This window comes from Nestor notabilis, unplaced genomic scaffold (genome assembly GCF_000696875.1).
Source record: "Nestor notabilis isolate BGI_N333 unplaced genomic scaffold, ASM69687v1 scaffold30592, whole genome shotgun sequence".
Classification (NCBI taxonomy): Eukaryota; Metazoa; Chordata; class Aves; order Psittaciformes; family Psittacidae; genus Nestor; species Nestor notabilis.
Window position 1 is genome coordinate 1 of NW_009920384.1, and position 9,931 is coordinate 9,931.

At 36.6% G+C, this 9,931-nt stretch overlaps 1 protein-coding gene across 1 annotated transcript in view; it reads left to right on the forward strand.

Annotated features, from left to right (window-relative positions):
• Positions 1-757: 757 nt before the first annotated feature.
• The window catches only part of LTA4H (leukotriene A4 hydrolase), a gene marked incomplete at its 5' end in the record, with an annotated part of 13,117 nt that continues 3,943 nt past the window's right edge, over positions 758-9,931 (forward strand). The window contains 13 exons of the mRNA XM_010010641.1: positions 758-950; positions 3,043-3,163; positions 3,658-3,726; positions 4,411-4,515; positions 5,797-5,849; positions 6,074-6,146; positions 6,455-6,595; positions 6,822-6,845; positions 7,853-7,923; positions 8,037-8,148; positions 9,071-9,215; positions 9,297-9,400; positions 9,879-9,931. The exon at positions 9,879-9,931 is cut by the window's right edge and continues 36 nt beyond it. Coding sequence (XP_010008943.1) covers positions 758-950; positions 3,043-3,163; positions 3,658-3,726; positions 4,411-4,515; positions 5,797-5,849; positions 6,074-6,146; positions 6,455-6,595; positions 6,822-6,845; positions 7,853-7,923; positions 8,037-8,148; positions 9,071-9,215; positions 9,297-9,400; positions 9,879-9,931 — 1,264 coding nt within the window. The remainder of the gene's footprint in view (positions 951-3,042; positions 3,164-3,657; positions 3,727-4,410; positions 4,516-5,796; positions 5,850-6,073; positions 6,147-6,454; positions 6,596-6,821; positions 6,846-7,852; positions 7,924-8,036; positions 8,149-9,070; positions 9,216-9,296; positions 9,401-9,878) is intronic.

Here is a 9,931-nt window from a genome sequence, read left to right on the forward strand (position 1 = left end):
TCCTTTTCTTTTTCCTTTTCCTTTTCCTTCCTCCCCTCCCTCCCGGGAGCCTCCGCCCCGGCCCCCGGGTAGCAGCGCTCGGCGGCCCGGGTTTCCTGCGCCTAGAGGAAAGGATAGATAGATGTATTTTAGATACGTATTTTCCCGTTAAAACGGCGAAGAGCCTGTTGCCGAGAAAATGGGAATAAAGGAAATCTATGCTTATGGCATTTGCACACGTGTTTTATTGTGACAGCTTCATTCTCAGTTACCAATGCATATAAACGCGTGAGCTTCCTCGGCTTTGCTTTGTATGCAAGTGAAGGTTGGGGCTTGTGGGCTTTCTTCATGCGGCCTTCATAATATCCTTTTGTGATTGACACGTATTTTTAGGGAAAAAAAATGCAAACAAAACCCCTCCTCCTATTAATAATAAAGAGTAAAACTTGACTCGTGCCACATATGGGCGCACCACATTATTTAACTCATCTTCTGTTGCATTAACGTCTTGATTCACAGTGGCCAGTTCCAGGATGGAAGCTTTGGCAGAGTTTTTTCCATGATGCCCTCATTTCATAGCAGCACTGAAGAAGTCTTTTACCTTTGTAGTTTACTTAATAAACTCCTGTTTTCACTTTCATGGTCAGAAGTTGGTTTTCTTCTTCTTTCCCCTCCAGCTTTGTAAGCTTTCTGCTGCTCCCTTAAAATGCTGGTTCCCAGTACTCAACATAGGTACTTGATTCTTCTGGTTCTGCTGAGTGAACACTTTTTCCTTCAGAGAGGCATGTGTTTAAGATTATTACACTATTTAACAAGCATGTAATATTTGCTTCATTACAGGTGTTGGATTCAAAAGATGTACAGGTGTTTAAAGTAACCGTGAATGGACAGGATGCAACATTTGGCTTTGGAGAAAAGCACAGTTTCAAGGGGACCCCCCTGGAGATCACGTTTCCTTTTGAACTAAGAAGGTACACACTGTTTGTTGCCTGTTCCTTTAGGTGTTTTCCAGAACACACTGTGTAAGCTGCTTGTCTACCTGTAGGTTCGTTGCATAAAGCTTGCAAGGGGACTTATAAATCAGGAGGTTGCATTTATTTGGTGTGATCTTGTAGATTAATTTAATATTTGGCTTTCATTAGCCAAAACTTTGGGAGTTTCTATACCCACCCCCAGGTCGTATGTCATGTGCAAAATGAATTGCTAAAGTAAGCAGTGAAGTTACGTGCAGTGTGTCACAATTTTTCCAGTGCTTCTCATCAGTAATACTCTTGCTGCTTCCACTACCTGAATTTTGTGACGTTCAGAATTGCTACAGTGTAATGCACGTGGAGTTACAGACTCTTTGCCTTTCTTTTATGCAAGGGTTGATCCTGTATTTCTGTAGAACTGCAGATTATCACTATGATTAAAAACATGTTTTCAAATAATAAAAGGTGTATTGTATTGACTGTGCTAAAACCAAGACCCTAAAAACTGGAACTTGAGTTTCAGCAGCATGATGGAGAATGAAGAAATCCTAATCTACCTCCCAAGATGCATGAATTAAAGTTGTTGTAAAGAAAATTACAGTACATGTTTCAGCAGTTTCCTTTGTATGTTGTAACTCCATGGTATCCCACCTGCCAAAGCTGAGAGCTGTGATTGTAGCAGGAAGTTCCCTTGTTTGAAAAAAATAGGATACTATGTTGCTTCTTACTACTTTGTTTCCAAAACTGGTTACTATGTCTGCAAACTCAGTTCTGGTAACTTTTTGTTGCTGCTGTTCCGTGAATTAGTGCGGTTGAGAACCACATGTAATGTGGAAGAGAAAGGGATGTTACACAGTGCCAGTCCCTTCTGGGGAAATGCTTATGATCTGATATGAAACTGGTCGAGTGAAGTATGTGAACGAACAGGCCTCAGCAGCAACATGGCCTACTGCTTTTGTTTGGCTTTCGACCTTCTTTTTTTTTTTTTTTTTTATTGCCAAATTTCCTTGTAAGGGAAGAAAAAGCTACAAAGAGGGATTTATGAGTTGTGATCATAAGAATTTATAATCTTGTGTGAGATGTAGTACCCATGTAAGTATCAGTGAAAAGGGTAGGAGTTAAAACTAAAAGTTTGAGTGTTCAGTAAGCAGTGTGCCTTATGGTGATACAAATTATTTTCTCTTTTCTTGTCAAAGATGTACTTTGGAATGCTGGTTATAAACCAGATATGTACACCCGGTCAGCTTATATAGTGTCCAGCTCCTCTGATTAGCTGAAGTGTGTTCTGATTTGTGTCTGGATTGTTAATTCCCAGAGAGTTGCATGCCTAACCTGGAATTTACCGATAACAGAAGCGAGTACATACGCATGTGGTGCTTTTGGTGGCACTGATGGCTATGATATGTCCTTACAAAATAAGAGTATGAATGTTTTGGGTTTGTGTGTGTTCTCTTGTTAGCAAGCTGGTACCTGTCTTGCACAGAACTTAGTTTTTACTTTACACGAGTTCCAAAACCCTGAATAAAACTTGAACATTTTATTTTTTTTAACCCCACTGTTAAAAGGGAGTTTCAGTAATTACTGTTTTTCAGGGTTTTTTTCTGTTTAAGGATTCTACTTACAGAACATGACATTGGCTGCAAAATCTAAATTTTTTTAATTTACAGAATGCACAAATCCTACATTATTAAGGCATGTATATTCTTACACGGGCTTTATAAACCTTTTTGTTCACTTATTGCAGTAGGTTTTGTTATATTTACATGTACAATGTTAGTTGTGTCAAAAATATATGTATGTAGCTGGTGCAAATGGTTTAAAGAAAAAGTCCTTGTTCTCTTGAAAGAGAGTAGAAGAAAAGTTTCAGGTTATTAAAAGCCAGAAGTGTCTTGGGACATTAAAATTAAAATAAACCAGCTAATCTTTGCTGTCATAATTGAAAGGGAGAAGTTTTTTAATATGCTGCTTGATCTTATTTTTAGTGCTTTTGAGAAAATGCTTCGGATGTATTTTCCAAAAATCTTTGTAGAGGAATTTCAATAGTGATCAGGAGTTGTGTCAAATCAGTCTGGTTGTATTCTTTATTACACAGGGGACAAGAAGCTATTGTTGAAATCTCTTTTGAAAGCTCTCCAGAGTCTTCAGCTCTCCAATGGTTTACTCCAGAGCAAACTTCTGGAAAGAAACATCCATTTCTCTTCAGCCAGTGTCAGGTTGAGTGGATAATTACTTATTTTTACTCTTATTTTAACACTTTTTGTTTACATACCATTGTAATTCTTCCTCTGGGTTTCCAAAGAGTTGTATAGGAGGGCTAGTAGGGGAAAGTACAGTAACCCATAACTTCTAATTGCATGTGTCAAAGGTCCTAAATGAAAACACTTAATAAGTCAGGACATTGCTGAGATTTTATTGTATGTTTGGAATTTAGGAATTCCAGAACTACTTTACCCTCTCCAGTATTCTTGTTGAAGCACACACAATCTTATGCAATCAATGTATGTGCCTATTGATTGGTCTTACGTGCTGTTACTTCTTTCAGAAAAGCCTTAACTATGAAAATTACTATAAGCTGTAAGTGATAGGAAGTATTGGTTTGTAGCTAACGGAGTCTCTCTATTTCCAATACAGTATATTGGTTTGATTTATTTCTAGTCCTCTGCATCAGAGAGATTGTTATGTTTTAGCTCTTTTTTTTCCTCCCCAGGCTATCCACTGCAGGGCCATCTTTCCATGCCAAGACACACCTGCTGTGAAACTAACCTACTATGCAGAGGTAGATGAACCTGTCAAGTCTAACTAAAGACAACTACTACAATGGGTGAATTATTATTTTAGGCCGCATTCCAGCAGCTACAAAAAAAAAATAAAACCAGATAATATTGACTTCTAGCTTAATGTAAGAGCCAAAACCTACTTATCTTTCCTGTGGCACTTCTGTAGCCTTACCATTTTCTTTTAGGTCTACCATCTCATTTTTCATTCATGTGTATCTTTCTTTCCAAAATCAAAGAATAAGTGTTGTAGTAGGAAAGAATTATGTTCTTAAATCAGGAAAAGCTGACAGTAAGACAACAAAGAGTGCTATAAAGTAAAAATACTTTAAATATGTGCCTTATATAGTATGTTCCATTTACATAGAGTACATAGCTAGGGAATCTTTGTAGTCCTGGCATAAACAGTCTGATTGTCTTAAGGAAGCAAAAAGTGAGATGTGCAATGTGATATTACAATTCAGTAGTCTGAAGAAAGTGAAATTTTTAACTTCTGTCAGAGGTAATTCTTCTGGTTAATTAAATATTGCCAGCCTTTAAAACAGTATTTTCTATATGCCTTACATTGTACTTGATGGAGAGGGCTTAACAACAAATCTGGGCTCCTCTTTTTGCTATCACTGTTTCTAGTATATTGCACGGTCCCTTGTGGCAATTGAATTCCTCATAGTTGGGTAACATTTCAGATATCAGTTCCTAAAGAGCTGGTGGCTCTTATGAGTGCTAATCGTGATGGAGAGATGCCTGACCCAGAGGACAGCAGTCGGAAGATATACCGTTTCAGTCAGAACGTAAGTGCTCTGGGCTAGTAAACAGATGCCTACAGTCTTATTCCTAACTCGTGCAGTTCTGCCTTCTCCGCAGAGCCAAAATATTTGCCACTCTGTCTAGTGCGTAAGGCTTCTATGTTAAAAGTTATCCAGGGCTGTATGTTATCTAGAAATACACTGTTGATAAGTTTGGTGGATCTGTGTGAAGAATAACATTTAGTCAAATTGAAATTACACTACACTTCCTAATATAGAAAACCATTAGATTGATTTGTTAGAAAAGGCATGTGTTTCATTAAACAAAACAAAAAAAAAGTAAAATGCATTAAACACCAAATATATAAATCAAAAAAGAGAAATGCATTAAAAAAGACATACACATTGTCTAACGTACAAAACTATGAGACTGATTTATTAGAAAAGGCAAGTGTTTCCTTAGACAAAGAAGGGAAATGCATAAAACTCATTGATATCTGTGTGTGCTGAGCTCACCTAAAACTACTTTTTTTATTTGGTCCTGCATGTCCAGGCTGGTAAGAGGCATAGTGAAGAGCAGCCTCTGTAAAAATGAATTTACAACCCAACAGCCATTGAGATTTGAAGTAACTGGGCATCAAAATGTAGGGATATATGAACATATATGATATTGCTTATTCAACATTGCTTAGTCAGATAAATGGAACTCTTATAGGGATGATTGTATCATCCCCTTTTGTTTTCAGAGCAGTGCAAGAAAACATTTCTCTATAAAGAAACTATAGCTTTGGATTATTTTTTTTTCATCTAAATAAATATTTAGCATGCATTTTAATTTCAAGCATGGATATTAAGTATATAGGTTTTGATTTTGCTGAATCTTTTGTATCCATAAATATTCTTGTTTGCTTCAATTCACTGAACCTCTTCCGCATCTTTCTGTGTGATACAACTGCCCTGTATCTGAGCAGTATCTCTTAACTCCTTCATCCATAAAATTTAACAGAGCTGGAATGAATATGGAAAACTGACTTTCTTCTGAACAGTGATGAAAGCAGTGGCATTTTTTTATGCAGATTTTTTTCAAACAGAAATTATACTTACAACTCTGTGGCCCTGGCATGAAACATCTGTGAAACAAGTACTTGTAGATACAGGATTATCATTTGGGGAGAAAAAACAATGTCTTTATTATAACATAAGGCATGAAACTATGGAGGAAATGTGCACACTTCTTATTTACATACTTTTGTTTTTCTTTGAATCAGTGGTGTTGATAGCTCACATTACAAAGAAATTTCTTTTTTTCCCCATGTTCTCCACTAGGTTCCCATACCTTGCTACTTGATTGCTTTAGTGGTTGGAGCTTTAGAAAGCAGGTGAGTGAATTTGCACAAAGTATAATAGTAATCATAATAAATCTTTGGAGTTATCTGTTTTGTTTCTTGGTCCTGTTTATAGTTTTAAAAGGTCTTAGAAGTTCAATGAACCTGTCTATTTGTATCAGACTGCACATATCTTGATTCACTTTTGCCCCTGTGTTAGCTTCCCATAGAATTATTTCTAGTTCATAGTGTCTTAGTGGAATTTTTACTTTCAACAGAAAGATTGGCCCAAGGACACTGGTGTGGGCTGAAAAGGAGCTAGTGGATAAATCGGCCTACGAATTTGCTGAGGTGGGTAATTAACAAAAAATGTTTTGTAAATAAACTGTTTCTTGTAGTACTGGAAAAGGAACAGACACTAGGTCAGTGTTTTGTTCATCTGTAGCTCTTCTTTCACTTCCTCCCACCCTTAACAATGCTGCTATTCTACCATCACCCGAAACTACTACTGAAAATAAATATTGGTACAGTCTTTGCTCATTTTGCCTGTGGGACATGCTAAAGTGAAAGAGAATGAAGTACAGAATCCATAGCTTATTACTTGTTCAGTGTTTGTAGCCAGAAGTGATGTTAGAAACTAATGTGAATTCTTTTTTCAGGCTGAAGCTATGCTGAAAACAGCAGAAGATTTAGCAGGACCCTATGTATGGGGACAGTATGATTTGTTAGTCTTGCCACCTTCTTTTCCTTATGGTGGTATGGAGAATCCTTGTCTTACTTTTGTAACTCCAACACTATTGGTAAGTGTAACACTGATAAAAGTTAGCTTTTTCTTAGGGCTTGCTTATCCATCAAGTGATGGATATTAATCCACAATGGGATTAATCTTCCCTGTAGAAAGAACTGTAAAGGTTCGTGTCCCTCAGGAGTTAGGGATCATGCATAGAAATGCTTTAAGTGGTATAATTATAATTTGAGGTCTACTTGAACTGACTGCCTTTTTTTGTTTGTTTGTTTGTTTTTTAGGCAGGTGATCGATCTCTATCAAATGTAAGTGCAAAATAAGTTCATGTCTTCAAATAGAACATGACTTGAAGTTGCATCTTAGCTTCCTTTGTAACAGATACCTGAAAACTTGGTCTCTTTTTCATTGTGAGAATTAAAAGTTAAGGCAGTAACTCAAGAAGTCTTACAACGTCAGTTTTAGTTCTAAGTAAGCTGTAGAAAATTGTAGACTTATCTATAATGATCAGATGAAAATAACATGAGTGCCTGTATGCGTACGAGCTGACTGAAGTTAGCTGCTCAATAGATCTTTTTCTCTCCTGTGTATAGAAACGTTTAAAAACCACAACTGAATTGATCTCATTGAAATTGTTTGTAGGGAACTTTTACCTCTATATGTCTGTGCACTAGAACTCACATTGTGTACAGTTTTCTTTTAAAGTGGAAATCGTGAGTAAGATTTGAGTAAATTCTAATTTTTCTGGAAAGCTGAATACTCTGGATGCTGTTTTATCTCATATGTCTTTCTACTAGACTGATACACTGCTGAAAAAAAAAAGAGAATATGATTGTCTTATCCCAAGAATACTGAAATATCTGACATGGATGCTTTTTAATGGATCATGCATCATTATCCTTCTAGGGGTGACCGTTGTCTTCCTGTTTGGTATTTTAGAATATCCCAGCCTGCAGAAGTTGCTTAAGTGGGAAGGTAGTACTAGTCTGTCACTTCACCTGGATCCAGTGTTCTGAAATGTGATTTTACGAACAAGTACCTGCGCTGTGCTACCAGAGGAGTTATTTTTCTTGATGAATGTGGCTCTATGACTTGAAGGCTCGACATTCAAAATTATTTCTGGAGAAGGTCCAGTAGGATAGTGTTAGTCCTCTAAATAAAATTTATATGGATAAGCTTATAGACCTGTGAATGTTAACTGGCTTTGGGAATGTAATGCAGTAAAGGAGATCCCTTTTGTCTTTCTGTTGGGATTTGATGTTAATTTTCCAGAGGAGTCTAAATGGTAGATCTGTCACTGTTTTTTGTGTTTTAGGTTATTGCTCATGAAATCTCTCACAGCTGGATGGGAAACTTGGTAACAAACAAAACATGGGAACATTTTTGGTAGGTGTGATGTTCAGTGCAATGCGAATCATATTTTAAAATTAATCTGTAAAGAAACCAACTAAATTCATTTTTCTATTCTAGTAGTGCTGACTTCATCAATGTATTTCCAGGCTGAATGAGGGACATACTGTATACCTGGAACGTAGGATTGGTGGTCGGTTGTTTGGTGAGCAGTTCAGGCACTTTCAAGCCCTAGGAGGATGGAGGGAACTGCAGAATACGGTACATATTTTTTAAAGATATGTTTAAGCATATACCTAAATAAAACAAAGCTGATTTCATGTGTTTCCCACAAAGACTTGTATATTCAGCTTCCCTAACACTTTCTTAATTAGAGGATGAGTATCTGATTCCAAGGTATATGATCTGTTCCCAAGGTAGTATCTTACTATACTCATATTGACAAAGCTTTTTAAACTGTTTGAAGCTGTTCTTTGCAGACCCTCCTAGTTGTTCTGGGTATAGCTAAATTGCAGTAATACTTGTTAGCATACTGGTAAGCAGCTAAAGCGGAAAGCTTGTCAAAATTATCTGCAAGCATGACCATCAGAATTTCCAATGCCTCATGCAAATTTTCCCTCTGTGCTGTGTGATAATTGAACACATTCCTAATCTGTAAATGTCTAGGAGGGCCGTTTTAGTTTTGTGTTTAGGTAGCATAGTTAAACTTAGTTTTTGGATTTCTGGCCTGTGATATTTCCAGCCCTCTCATTCAGTTCTGTGATACAGTTTTACCTGATGTGCTATGAATATTTCCGTGTTGTATTTTATTCTTTATAGCACCCATTTAAATCAAGTAGTTTAAATAGTTTGTAAATGGAAGGATAACTATAGATAGTTTACTAGGTGCTCATGATTAGCAGACGTGACAATAATTAACTGCTTTGAGACAGATCGAGCAAAGAGTGATTTATCTTAATGTCTTTGATGTGTGATCAGACTAATAAAATAAGATGAGAAAGAAGTTCAGTAAACTATGTTTTGTGCAGATTCAGAACTTCAAGAAAAAGAATGAGAAAGAATGCTTTGAAAGGGGATCATCTTACTTTTGGGTGGACTATACCTTTATAAATAGGATTAATAGTGATTCGCAGGAGTGCTAATTTTCCTAGATTAATATATTATTCTTGTGTGTTTCTCACAGATAAATACTGTTGGAGATAAAAATCCTGTAACTAACCTCATCCCTAATCTGAATGATATAGATCCTGATGTTGCCTATTCATCTGTTCCATATGAGAAAGGCTTTGCTTTGCTTTTTTACCTTGAACAACTTCTTGGAGGACCAGGTAAGTCTTAGTCAGACTTCATATATTATTGTTTCCCATTTTTGTTTCAAAAACTGAAACTTTTTTTTTGGTAACTGTTAGATGTCTTCATGGGCTTCTTGAAGGCTTACGTTCAGCAGTTCGCCTATAAGAGTGTAGTAACAGAGGACTGGAAGAAGTTCTTATACTCCTACTTCAAGGATAAGGTTGAGTAGTATTTAAAACTAATTGCTTGAAGCCTTTTAGTTACTTTAAACTGGCATAGCTCAAGAATTACCTTCTTTAAGGGCAAATTCCCTAGTTTTCTTTGTCTTATGACCTTAATATGGTGTAGTCTGGCATCTTATGAAGATGGCTTTGCATTCTGATGTTGGTTTGGGGTTGGGTTTTTTGGTGGTTGGTTTTTTTTTTGGTTGGTTGGTTTTGTTTGAGGTGGGTTTTTTTGGGGGGTGAGGAGGGGAGAGGTGTTTTGTTTTTGTTGTTGGTTTTGTTTGGATTTTTTTCCTAGAAGGGAATATTTTGTTTTGAAGTATAGGGTTCTCCAGAGTAATTGGAGGGATGTTAAAAAAATACCCAACAAACAAAACCCAAAAAGAAAACCAAAATTGATACTGGTTTTCATAGGGTGTGCTTTTATCTAAAGATAATATTTCAAACTGAGTAAGAATTTGTGTCGCTTTGTAGGTAGATATTCTTGACAAAGTTGATTGGAACTCATGGTTTCATGCTCCAGGAAT